The sequence below is a fragment of the Pelophylax lessonae genome (assembly GCF_965119305.1).
Source record: "Pelophylax lessonae genome assembly, chromosome: 13".
Lineage (NCBI taxonomy): Eukaryota > Metazoa > Chordata > Amphibia > Anura > Ranidae > Pelophylax > Pelophylax lessonae.
Window position 1 is genome coordinate 10,056,932 of NC_138780.1, and position 13,689 is coordinate 10,070,620.

At 46.3% G+C, this 13,689-nt stretch overlaps 1 protein-coding gene across 4 annotated transcripts in view; it reads right to left on the reverse strand.

The window, feature by feature from the left end:
- The window catches only part of LOC309543146 (NACHT, LRR and PYD domains-containing protein 12-like), a 35,186-nt gene that overhangs the window by 15,604 nt on the left and 5,893 nt on the right, over positions 1 to 13,689 (reverse strand). For all 4 annotated transcript variants that reach the window (XM_082242527.1, XM_082242528.1, XM_082242529.1 and 1 more), the window contains exons 2-3: positions 9,180 to 9,240; positions 3,759 to 3,919 (exon numbers count right to left, since the gene is read on the reverse strand). In XM_082242527.1, the coding sequence (XP_082098653.1) occupies positions 3,759 to 3,919; positions 9,180 to 9,210 (192 nt within the window). In that variant the 5' untranslated portion in view covers positions 9,211 to 9,240. The remainder of the gene's footprint in view (positions 1 to 3,758; positions 3,920 to 9,179; positions 9,241 to 13,689) is intronic.

Consider the following 13,689-nt stretch of genomic DNA (forward strand, 5'->3'; position numbering starts at 1 on the left):
TGATTGGCTCACAGGGTAGCCCCTCCCACTTCTAATTTGAGTGTTGTTGTGCAGAGAGTGAGAAAAGGTTAATACCAGGTCCAATTCAGGTAGTTATGTATCAAAATAAACATATTTATAATAATTTGGTGTTTTATATCTGCCTGGAGTTCGGCTTTAAGAACACCTGTCATTTTGCTAATTTAGAGTTCTCTTAAAGGAAAAACCCTACACCTACAGATACTCAACGTTCTGCATGTTCCCTAAATTCTTAGTTTCCCTGGCAGAGCCCCCTGTTATTATCACATCCTTCTAGGGTTCTAGGAGCATGTGATGCAGTTTTCACGTCAGACAGGGGCGTAGCGTGGGTTGTCAGCACCCGGGGCAAGGCAAGTAATTTGCGCCCCCTAACCCGCGGGATTTTAGCACTCGAGTCTCTTCCACTAGATTAGTTAAAGAAACCCTTACCCTCTAAGCACATGTATTGTTTGTTATGAAAATACTGATGTAATTAAAGTAAAATGCATCTAAATACAAGTTTAAATTACCAGCGTGCCCCCTTTCAATGCAGAGAGACCAGCGTGCTCCCTTTCAATGCAGAATGACCAGCGTGCCCCCTTTCAATGCAGAATGACCAGCGTGCCCCCTTTTAATGCAGAATGACCAGTGTGCCCCCTTTCAATGCAGAATGACCAGCGTGCCCCCTTTTAATGCAGAATGACCAGTGTGCCCCCTTTCAATGCAGAATGACCAGCGTGCCCCCTTTCAATGCAGAGAGACCAGCGTGCCCCCTTTCAATGCAGAATGACCAGCGTGCCCCCTTTCAATGCAGAATGACCAGCGTGCCCCCTTTCAATGCAGCATGACCAGCGTGCCCCCTTTCAATGCAGCATGACCAGCGTGCCCCCTTTCAATGCAGAATGACCAGCGTGCCCCCTTTCAATGCAGAGAGATCATCGTGCCCCGTTTCAATGCAGAGTGACTAGCGTGCCCCCTTCAATGCAGAGAGACTTACCTGCAGCGGCAGCTTCTCCTCAGTTCCCCGCCTCTCCTCGAGTCCTCCCACCTCCTCCTCGGCCAACGTCATGAGTTCGCCTTTCGGCCAATCAGGAAGCGGGTCTCTGACCCGGTTCCTGACTGGCCAGGAGGAGGATCCATGTGACAATAGCGAATTTTAATTCGCTATTGTCACACAATGGGTGGGCTCGGGGCGCACTGCTCTGCGCCCTTGGTCCACCCTTTTTTGAAGCCTATTAGAGCCTCTGGCTCTAATCGGGTGATTAAAAAAAAAAAAAAACACTCGGTGACAGCGCCAGGCTGCTGACTTACTCGCTGCTAAACTGACTGAGCAGTGAGGAGAGGCGGCATAGGCGGGGCTTGGCTTGCAACGCCACCCCACCCTACACCAATGGACAGGTGAGGCACAGTCCAGCCCCGCCCCGCCATTTTCAGCCATAGGGCGACCACGCTGGACATCTCCCAGCCTAAAGATGGAGGCAGCCGTAGACAGTGTGTGAACTGTGTATGTCAGAGTCAGACAGACAGAGTGACACTGCGGATGCGCCCCCCCCAGATGTTGCGCCCGGTGCGGCTGGCCCCCCTGCACCCCCCACGCTACGCCACTGACGTCAGAGCAGCCAGTGGCTGGGCCTGAACTCTGTCACCTGATGAGGTGGAGGAAATAGTTAACTCTGTGTAAGCTCTATCACCATCTGACGCAAAGCTTTTACAGGGTTAGGACTTCCAATTGGATTAGCTGGGGGCATGAAGGAAGTGGGTATTATTAGCGGGAGCAGAAATTGTTCTTACAGGAGAACCTGTCACTTTTGTCCTACTGGGTAAAGTGCTAGAGTTGTTTTAATGAATAGTATAGGTGACCAAAAGCTGCTGTATTTTAGCAGTACACCACCATAGATTGTCCATTTGTACTTAACATTAAGCCATTGATACAAGTCACCATTTATCTACAATTTAGTTAATGTTGTAAGTCTCTGCTGGTATTTTTACATAGGAAAACATCCACTTGCCAGACATGGCAAATGTGGTGATAGGCCAAAGACCTAGAGTATGCAGCAGGAGATCAAACACAAATTAAGATCACACCAGAATTATCTTCTCTAGTACCTAGGTCTCTAGGTGTCAGGGATCCACTGCCATGCGCAGGCGCACTGGCCCTGCAAACCGGCGAATGCCTATGTGCATGCGCGTACGAAGAGGCATCTTGAATAGCTAGAGGCTACCTTAGAATAGCTTGAGGCTACCTTACAATAGCTCGAGGCTACCTTGCAATAGAACGAGGCTACCTTGCAATAGATCGAGGCTACCTTGGAATAGTCCGAGGTCACCTTGGAATAGTCCGAGGCTACCTTGGAATAGTCCGAGGCTACTTTGGAATAGTTTGAGGCTACCTTAGAATAGTTTGAGGCTACTAGATTGGCGCCAAAATGGCCTATTTAAACACAGCAGTCACTCCAGGTAATTGCTGTGTTATCTTCAGCTCTTCCTTGTGATCCTGTGTTCCTGTGTTCCTGTTGTTCCTGATTATTTGACCAGGCTTCCTCTTGACCTTGCTACTTGCTGCCCGCCCTGACCTTTGGCTCGTCTGACTAGTCTTTTGGTTATCCCTTGTCTGCTTCTCCGCTTCTGGACTGGAACCTGCACTCTGCCTGGCTGGGTGATTCTGGGGACCGCGACCTGGTGATAGCTTGCAGCGTAGTCCATCCGCACCACTAGGGGCTCTGGTGAAAACCAGCTAACACTTAGACTCCGCACCTCAGGTGGACCTGTGTCCTTATCAGAGTCCTTACCTTAGTGTCCATCCGGCATCTAGCTCTGCTACTGCGGCCTTTCATCAGGTGAGAGTTCTCTCTGTTAGTCAGGCTCCACCTGCCATCCTGACACTAGGTCTACATAATGAAATTAAGACAATTCTTTCAAAATTCTGACCTTGGGGTTGCACAAGGGGTGTCATCACCAGTTTTTATTAAAGTATAAAAAAAAAAACACGAAACCCCTATCTTAAAATTAGCAACAGCATTGTCCAACCATGAAGCTCCTTCAGTTGGCATACCTGATAGACCTAAAAGGCAGCTCCTTCAGTTGGCCTATCTGATAGACCTGGTAGGCAGCCCATTTGGTTTGCCGATCTGATAGACCTGGTAGGCAGCTCCTTTGGTTTGCTTAACAGATAGACCTGTTAGGTTAGGTAGCTCCTTCAGTTGGCCTATCGGATAGACCTAAAAGGTAGCTCCTTCAGTTGGCCTATCTGATAGATCTGGTAGGCAGCCCCTTTGGTTTGCCGATCTGATAGACCTGGTAGGCAGCCCCTTTGGTTTGCCGATCTGATAGACCTGGTAGGCAGCCCCTTTGGTTTGCCGATCTGATAGACCTGGTATGATTTGGTTTGCCGATCTGATAGACCTGGTAGGCAGCTCCTTTGGTTTGCTTAACAGATAGCCCTGTTAGGTTAGGTAGCTCCTTCAGTTGGCCTATCGGATAGACCTAAAAGGTAGCTCCTTCAGCTGGCCTATCAGCCAACTGAAGGAATGCAAATGGCAGGCTGACAATGCTTCTGCTAATTGAAAGGAAACGGCTTAGCCTGGGACAGAATGTGCTGTTACTGCCCAAATCAACAGGTAAGAAACTTTGCAATTGATTCACAGTACAGAATTTGCTTTAAAAAAAAAAACTATACACTACAAGACATCGAAAAATAGATTTTGGGATTACACACACTTTAATAGATTAGAATGACTGCACTTTAGATTACATATTCATACCTCTACATTTGGAACATTTCGAGATTTCAACTCTGCCAGGAAGCTGTAAGTGTTCACGATCTGGACAATGTAGATCAGATCCTCTCTGAAATATTCATACATCATCCGCAGTTCATGCATTTCATAACCATTAAGTTTTTGACTGAACTTCTTGAGGTTATCTGTGAAGCACAATATGAAGTTACGAAGAGAAATAGAATACTGTAGATCTAAAACAAAGGTATCACCAGTCCTTGATGAGGACATGTAGGGCTGGTGGTTATAGGTAGGGATGAGTAAATCTACCCAAGTTTGGCTTCTCAAGGGTTCCACAAATCCTGCCTAAAATTCCAGAACCCACATTTTTTAGCAAACCCCATTGGACGGTGAATCCTGTCAGTAAATTTTGGCAACATTTATAAATAATAGACAAACTATTGTAAAAAAAGCCATGGAAAGCTGGGCACTGCCATGAAGGACGGGTACCAATCCAAAAGAATTTTACAAATTACTGTGCAACCCAGTGAGGGTCTTTTAATGCGAAATATGAAACATTAGAAACACACAAATCCATAAAATAACTTGCTTAGGGAATGCCTTCAAGCTGTACACGGTGTTATAAGGGAAAATTATGTGAGGTTCCCCTTAATATTCCCACCAGACCCTTATCAAAGCGTGCAACCTGGATGCTTGGACGAGTGCACACCCCCCATTGAAAGGATGGAGGCTTGTGAGGGGATAAGGGCCTCTTTCCCACCTCCTGTACCCCAAAAGGGGAAAATATGGGGGAATTTATAGTGGAATCTGGAAGCTCCCTAACAGGAGAATGAACACTGGGGTAAATGGCATAAGGAATATATAGAGCTTCAAGATTCCACAAAAAAATACGAGATATTACCCCCACCTCCTTCTTGGGCAATCGGAGATGGGGAAGAGACCCTTGTACCTCAATATTGCTTTTTCAGCTTTTTCAGCACCACCCCCCTCATTCTGAGGTACCCACCTAATGTTGCAGAAGGGGAGGGGCTGCCCTTTTTGCCTGGCCACCCAGGCTTCATGCCTGGATAAGGATCAGGTTAAAATATTAGGTAGTAAACCTGAACATTTTTGATGAAATAGAATAAGCTGAAATGTACTAGAGACAAGGGGGCTGGTTTACACTTTGAAATGGACTTTGCCCCAGAGCTTAGTGAATGTGGTGAAGTTGCACTTTGCAAAGATTACCAAAAACCTACAAGGAAAATAAAAAAGCATACTTTTGGCTGGCACATGATTGGATGATGGAATTCAGCAAAGCTTCACCCTATTCACTAACCTCTGGGGAAACTTTCCTTGCAAAGTAAACAGCCCATGTGCCTTTAGCAAATCAACCCCAAAGACACATTCAACCCTTTGATCGCCCCTAGGTTAACCCCTTCCCTGCCATTGTCATTATTACAGTAACAGTGCATAATTTTAGCACAGATTACTGTAGTAATATCACTGGTCCCCCCCAAAAGTGTCAAAAGTGACTTTGTTTTTTAAACTTTTTAAATGTGCAACTTTCATTAAAATAAAATTTTCGTGATTTTGACATGAAGTTCCTTGTTCAGGGACTTCCTGTTCTGGGGTGACAACTGTCTCCCAACTGGGCTTCTGTGTTGTCACCCTGCCAGTCACATTGGTTCAGTATGGTGAGCAGCCATACTATCACATATTATCCAGAAATAATCACTCTCAGGAAGACGGTCCAGAGGAAGGGTGTGCAGCTGACACAAGGGAGCGAGGGCATATAGACATTCATTAGGATACTAAGAGACAGCTGAAGATAAAACTGTCCAGCAGCAGGACATTTTTAAATCACAAAAAAAAAAAAAAAAATAGGCCAAAATGTACTGGAGACAAAGAGTACATGCAGGTCTTGTACTACAAGAATTAAGAGTCCATAGGAGATGCAGCAGTTAAAAATTAGCCAGCAGCAGGAAAGTTTTAACCACATCCCGCCCAGAATATATAGCAAAATGACGGCCAGGCGGTGGTTTCATTATCCTGACTGCACGTCATATGACGTCCAGAAGGACAAGCTGCTCATACCCCCCCCCCCCCCCCAGGGGGCACGCATCGCAGCAATTAGTAGTGTGGTGTGGTGTGTCGCACACGATCTCGGTGAAGAGCCCATGATGTAGGCTCTTTACCACGTAATCAGCTGTGTCCAATCACAGGTGATCATGGCATGGCATTACTAGGAAGTGCCAGTTATCGACATGAGTCGATAAGCGGCTCTCCTGACGGGGGGACGGGGGGATTATCTGCACTGATAATCAGTGCAGTGATTATCAGTGCAGTCCCCATCAGTGATGCCCACCTGTCTGCCCACCAGTGCCCATCTGTGATGAGCTCAAAAGTGCCTATCTGTGATGCCAATCAGAGCCCATCATTGCCACCTATTAGTGCCCATCCATGATACCTATCAGTGCCCATTATTGCCGCCTATTAATGCCCATCTGTGCCACCTATCAGTGCCAATTAGTGCCGCATATCAGTGCCCATCATTACTGCCTATCAGTGTCCATCATTGCTGCCTATTAGTGCCCATCTGTGCCACCTATCAGTACCAATTAGTGTCGTCTATCAGTGCCCATCAGTGCTGCATATTAGTGCCTCCTGATCAGTGCCAATCAGTGCCACCTATCAGTGCCCATCAGTGCTGCATATTAGTGCCTCCTGATCAGTGCCCATCAGTACCACCTCATCAGTGCTCATCAGTGAAAGAGAAAATATACCTATTTACAAAACAAAAAGGAAGAAAAACTTTTTTTTAGCAACAATTATTTTTTAATTTGTTTAGCTAAAAATAAAAAACCCAGTGGTGATTAAATACCACCAAAAGAAATCTCTTTTTCGTAAAAAAAAATGATACAAATGTAATTTGGGTACAGCGTTGCATGACCACGCAATTGTCATTCAAAGTATGACAAACTGAAAATTGGCCTGGGCAAGAAGGGGGTCAAAGTGCCCGGTATTGAAGTGGTTAAATCTGATTTTTGGGCCCCAATTTACTAGAGACATAGAGCGCAAGCTTGCGTTTTACTACAAGGATTAAGATACTCCAGCCATGTAAGATGCAGTAGTCTAAAAAATAAAGATATGGCGTAAAAGAAAAGATAAAAGATCAAGATATAGCAACGTAAAAATGGCCCAGTGGCAGGAGAGTTGTAATCAGAGATAATAAGCCTAACTGGTGTATGCCTAAATTTTATATATGGGGGTTAGAAGAGTGCATTGGTTGTGAATGATATAATGTGAGGGGGTTTAGATGCACACTTTTCTTCAATTATTATTTTTTTTATATTTCTTTGAAATGACGCAACGTGCTGTGCGAATAAAAGCTCCACAAACAAATGGTTAGAAACAAATGAATGCTGCATTTTGAGCACCTCAAAGAAACCACATGCCAAAACCGTAACCCCTAGTTGTAGCTGAACTCTAACTTCATGGTTCATGAAGACGTATTTGTGGTTTTGCAAACGATCACTACTGGAAAGAGGAAGGAAGCAGAGATGATTATTATCGCACAGGAAGGTGATGGCAAGGTAATGAGAATGGCAGTGTTTTATCAAACTACACGGAGCCCAGGTTCACACTGAGGCCAGATAAAAATTGTGCGAGTTCAGTTGAACTCCCACGATTTCAAACCGGCATTTTCAGTCCGACTTCGGGGGTAATTTTACAGACATGTGTGCCGGTTCCTGCACAGATTTCTATTGAAATCGGCCCCGGAAGTCACCAAAAGTAGTACATAAACTACTTTTGGGAATCAGTGCAGCGCAGCAAAGTCAGTGTCGCACCAATTAGGACGGTGCCCTTGCCGGCAATTGACTCTGATTTGACATGCGATTTGACATGTCAAATCACATGTCAAAACGGACCCATATGAACGCGGACGATATCAATATTAGTGTATAGATCTACTTTTAACCTTCCTGGCGGTAATCCAGAGTGTGGTTTGGGATTCATTTTCGGTACCAAAAGCGGTAACTCCTAGCCACACTTGGGATTACCCTGTAGTGAAACTTACCTTGTCCCTACGATGTCCTCCGGCAGATGCCAATGTTCGGAAGTGACATTCGGATGAGAAAACGTTCTGCGCATGCGCCATGCGTTCCAACATGGGTGCTATGCGTTCCAAAAGCTTTCCTAATGTGACAGAACACGAAGCAGCAGCAGACATCTTCTTACACCCACACAACTCTTGAATTTCAGACTGATTTTAGCAGTAAACTCACCTTATATACTAAAATAGACTATTTCACAGTGACCGAGGTCTAGGGAGGAAAGGGAACCTTTCACAAGTTCTGCAGTGGGCCCCTTCCTGCCATCTTGGGGCCTCCCCAGGGTGGTGGAATGCCAGGGCCCAGTTGCAAGTTTGACCTTTGCGATCCTGGAAGTTCACCCACTAGTGTCAGTAGTTTTTATTTTTTGGTATTTTAATTGTATTATTTTTTTATCATTTTATTTTATTTTTTTACAATGTCACTGACTATGACTCTGTCCATTCAGAAAAGGAAGGAGCTGGTAAATTACATATTTACCGACCCCTTCCTGCAGCTGGCAGGAGAGGGGAGGGAGGAAGTCGGCAGCAAAGTGGGGGGGGCAGCAAAGTGGGGGGGGGGGACCAGGGGAGCACATAGGGGTCCAGAGACAGCAGAACACAAGTGAACTGGATAGGAGGAGTGGTGGGGGCAGCATAAAGAGGAACCAATCTCCTCCATTTTCCTCCTGCAGCTACAGGTGGAAAAGGAGGACAGTGATTTCTCTACATGCTGCCCCTGCTGCCCCTCCTATCCAGGTGTACATGGGGCCCGGTTGCAATTGCAACCCCTGTAGTTACGCCCCTGGGTTACGCTATGAATTATATGTGCAATCTATTATATTTAAGCCGCGTTTGGTTTTATATCTTTTGTATATAAATATATGAATATTTTTATTTTATTGTATTATCGTGTATTCTGAGGTAGTCCCCTCCCTTAGTGGATTAGAGGGTATTCCTTGTGCTATATTTTTGGGATGATGGCTACACCTTAGCATAGGCGTGCGCACAGGGTGTGCCAGGTGTTCCTGGGCACACCCTAATCACCCCATGTACATTAACATTATCACTTTTTGTGCTGGCAGGAAGATGGGAAAAATCTCTCTCTTACTGGCTCTGCCATAAGAGAAGTCTTTAGGTACTTGCCTTTCAATGTGGAGGCAGGGAGATAAATGTGCTAGGGTCATATATATGTAGACACACACAAACACGTGTGTTTGAGTTGAGCTTTGGGGTGCACACCCTAATTTAATAGGCTGTGCACGCCTATGCACCTTAGCACCATATAACACAAAAAAAAAAGGATTTTGCAAGGCTTAGCACTCCTTTAGTAAATACAGAGGTATACGGTATTGGATGGTGGGTAAACTGACCTTCATCATTGTCTTCTGATGGTTGGTCCATCTTTGATGTCACCGGTTACAAGGATCTTTACTGAAAAACAAAGAACAATTCAATAATGTACAAGTATTATAATAAACTAACATTACCCGTGTAGAACATTGATGGAGAGTTTCCATGAACATGTGCCTACAGCAGGAGGGCTGGCCCAAGACATTGTGCCGCCTGGGTCCAAGAATGAAATGCTGCCCCCCCCCAAAAAAAAAAAATATATATATATATATCATGCCCACCAAAAGGCCCCCACATCCAGTATTTTATATCATGATAATTAAAACTAAAATTAAATTTATTAGGAAGTCAGATTTACATGCAACATCACCTTGTCTATATGCAAAATGATATGACATTCCATTATGTTCAATTCTATGCATGGGCTGCATTGTGGGAGGGGGGGTTAAGGGGCTGCTTTGTGAGGGGAGGGGGGTAAGGGGCTGCATTGTAGGGGGTTAAGGGGCTGCATTGTGGGATGTTAAGGGGGTCTGGATGGGGGGGGGGGGTTAAGGTGCTACATTGTGGGGGGTTAAGGGGCTGCTTTGTGGGGGTGGGGGGTTAAGGGGCTGCATTGTGGGGGGGTTAGGGGCAGCATTGAGAGGGGAAAAGGAGCAGCTTTGTGGGGGGGTTAAGGGGGCTGCATTGTAGGGGGGGTTAAGGGGTTGCATTGGGGGGTTAAGGGGTTGCTTTGTGGGGGGTTATGTGGCTGCTTTGTGGGGAAGGGGGTTAAGGGGCTGCATTGTAGGGGGTTAAGGGACTGCATTGTGGGGTGTTAAGGAGGCTGGATGGTGGTGGGTTAAGGGGCTGCATTGTGGGGGGTTAAGGGGCTGCTTTGTGGGGGGGGGGGGTTAAGGGGCTGCATTGCGGGGGGTTAGGTGGCTGCTTTGTGGGGGGGTTAAGGGGCTTCTTTGCGGGGGGTTAAGGGGCTGCATTGTGGAGGGTATAAGGGGCTGCATTGTTGAGGATTAAGGGGCTGCATTGTGGGGGGTAAGGGTCTGCCGCATGGGGGGTTAAGAGGCTGCTTTGTGGAGGGGTTAAGGGGTTGCTTTGTGGGGGGTTAAGTGGCTGCTTTGTGGGAGGTTAATGGGCTGCTTTGTGGGGGGTTAAGGGGCTGCATTGTAGGGGGGTTAAGGGGCTGCTTTGTGGGGGGGGGGTTGAGGGGCTGCTTTGTGGGTGGTTAAGGGGCGGCATTGTGGGTGTTAAGTGACTGCATTGTGGGGGGGGTTAGGGGGCTGCTTTGTGGGGGGGGTTAAGGGGCTGCATTGTAGGGGGGTTAAGGGGCTGCATTGTGGGGGGGTTAAGGGATTGTTTTGTGGGGGGTTAAGGAACTGCATTGTGGGGGGGTTAAGGGGCTGCTTTGTGGGGGGGTTAAGGGGCTGCATTGTGGAGGGTTAAGGGGCTGCTTTTTGGGGGGTTAAGGGGTTGCTTTGTGGGGGGTTAAGTGGCCGCTTTGTGGGGGGTTAGGGGCTGCATTGAGGGGGGTTATGGGCTTGCATTGTAGGAGGGTTAAGGGGCTGCTTTGTGGGGGGGTTAAGGGGGTACTTTTTGGGGGGTTAAGGGGCTGCTTTGTGGGGGGGGGTTAGGGGCTGCATTGTAGGGGGTTAGGGGCTGCTTTGTTGGTGGTTAAGGGGCTGCATTGTGAGGGGGTTAAGGGGCTGCTTTATGGGGGGTTAAGGGCTGCTTTGTGGGGGGGCTAAGGGGCTGCTTATTGGAGTATAGGGACAAACTCCCCCCCCAAAAAAAAACAGTATTTACTTTACTAAATATACAATTTTAAAAACATTATATATACTGTTATCTTCTTCCATAACTCACCACCGGACGGGTCCACCAAACACTCACTGTCTGTCCTCAGTCCTCCTGTCACTCCTGTGTCTGCTGTGCCCACCGCCCTAGAAGATCCAGTCTGCCTTGCGTGAGATGGAGTGCGCTGATATCTGACATCGTTGTGCACACCACGATCACGCGAGGGACGTTCCCCCGGAGAAGACGCTCTGCTTCCTCATACTCATCAGTTTTTACTACAGACGGCAGTACGAGATGGGGAAATGTCGCCCGTAACGCACCGCAAACTGATGACACACAAAGATTATCGACACTGCTGGAAAATAATCTTGGCCGTCAATCTGCCGCCTTTCTCCAAGTGCTGCCCGGGTCCAATGGACCCAGCTAGACCCATGATAGGGCCGACCCTGGCTTACAGTTACCAAAGTCCAGTGCCATTCCCTTTGTTCTTCAGGATAAGTTACCATGGATGATAGATGGAAGCCATGGAGGAGTTCTGTGCTATGGAGAAGTTCTGTGATGTAGTGATAGAGCGATGCGGTGCAAGATGCAGCAGATATGAGATAGTGAAGGGTGAGCTGTATTTCTTCCTTTCTTCTTGACCACAGAAGGAAGGAAGGAAGGAAGGGCTGGGTTTTTCTCATAAAGTAATTTTCTGTTGATATTGTGTTTTACATTTTTTTTTTTTGTTTTTAGTTTTTGGTAAAAATTTGAAGAAGTTTAGGAAGGTTTAGAAGTTTAACCTCTTCCTTACCGCCCGCCGCCTTTTTACTGCGGCAGTGCAGCCCTCCTGCGCAAACCGATGTAAACCTACGTTGGTCGCACGCCTGCAGCTAGGGGACAAGCGCGCCCCGCTGGCGGCGCGCTCCCGCCCCCACTCGGCAGCGAGGACTTCGATGCACGGGGCAGACAACTCCGATTGCCCCCTTACACCCGCGATCGTTCCCCGCTGAGAGAGAAGGATGGTCGGCTGTCACATCCGACCGTTCTTCTCCCTGGAATGATCACAGAGCTCCTGTGATCCTGCTATATAGGACCACATGTCTCTATGGTCATTTCACAAGCCACGCCCCCCCCCCCCACAGTTAGAATCACTCCCCCAGGCTCACATTTAACTCCTTGATCACCCACAGGGTTAACCCCTTCCCTGCCAGTGTCATTAGTACAGTGACAGTGCATATTTTTAGCACTGATTACTGTAGTAATGTCACTGGTCCCCCCAAAAGTGTCAAAAATTGTCAGTTAGGGGTCCGATCTGTCCGCCGCAATGTCGCGGTCCTGCTAAAAATCGCAGATCGCCGCCATTACTAGTAAAAAATAAAAAAACAATAAAAATGACATAAATCTTTCCCGTAGTTAGTAGACGCGATAACTTTTGCACAAACCAATCAAGATACGCTTATTGCGATTTTTTTTTTTACCAAAAATATGTAGCAGAAAACAAATTGGCCTAAAATGTTAAAAAATTTTGATTTTTAAATTTTTTTTTTTTTTGAGAATGTAATATAGCAAAATTTGAAAAATATTGTTTTTTTTTGTTTTTTTCAAAATTGTCGCTCTTTTTTTGTTTATAGTGCAAAAAAAAATTGCACAGGTGATCAAATACCACCAAAAGAAAGCTCTGTTGGTGGGAAAAAAGGACATCAACCCTTGAAATAACTTTTCATGCTTAGGAAACCTGATATATATATATGGACAGCCAATGGTACCCATTAGTGTGACGGTCAATAGAAAGAATGTTCCTTACATTGGTGGTCAGTTAGAAAAGTGTCTCTTACATTGGTGGTCAGTGGGAAGAATCCTCCTTACATTGGTGGTCAGTGGGAAGAATCCTCCTTACATTGGTGGTCAGTGGGAAGAATGCTCCTTACATTGGTGGTCAGTGGGAAGAATGCTCCTTACATTGGTGCTCAGTGGGAAGAATGCCCCTTACATTGGAGGTCAGTGGGAAGAATCCTCCTTACATTGGTGGTCAGTGGGAAGAATGTTCCTTACATTGGTGGTCAGTGGATGAATGTCCCTTACATTGGTGGTCAGTGGGAAGAATGTCACTTACATTGGTGGTCAGGGGGAAGAATGTTCCTAAAGGCCCGTACACACGAGTGGAAATTTGGCCGGGAATTTTCGTCCGACGACCGATCTGCTTATTTTCGGCTTGTTAGTATGGTGCTTCCGGACACCCGACTCCGACTTTTCGGCCAAAAAAATTCTGGCGTGCAGGCTATAAAATTTTTGTCGACCGTCAATACCCGTCCGATTTTCGTCTCATTAGTACAGATTTCGATGGGGAAAAATCTAATGCGCAAGACTAGGCATGCTCAGAGAAGAAAGAACATATAGAAAGCAATCCAACACATGACATCACTTCTGAAGTATAATTCTGTCGTGCGGGAAAATTCGTGTGCAGTCTAGAGCACATTCCAACCAACAGACACCACTCTGGACAAAAGACGGACGACCGGTCGGCGGAAATTCGTTGCATGTGTACGAGGCTTTACATTGGTGAAAAAAACAGGTATATACTGCGCTAGATCAAAGAAAAATAGTGTTTTGATATTACCAGCTGCTGGCATAAGAAAGTTGTTGTACCTCAACCCAGTAGAATGAAAACAAGAGTATGCAGCGCTTGGTGGAAAACACAAAAAAATGAGCAATCTATATTAGATACATAGTGTCACAATATATCAATGTACACTAGAAAAA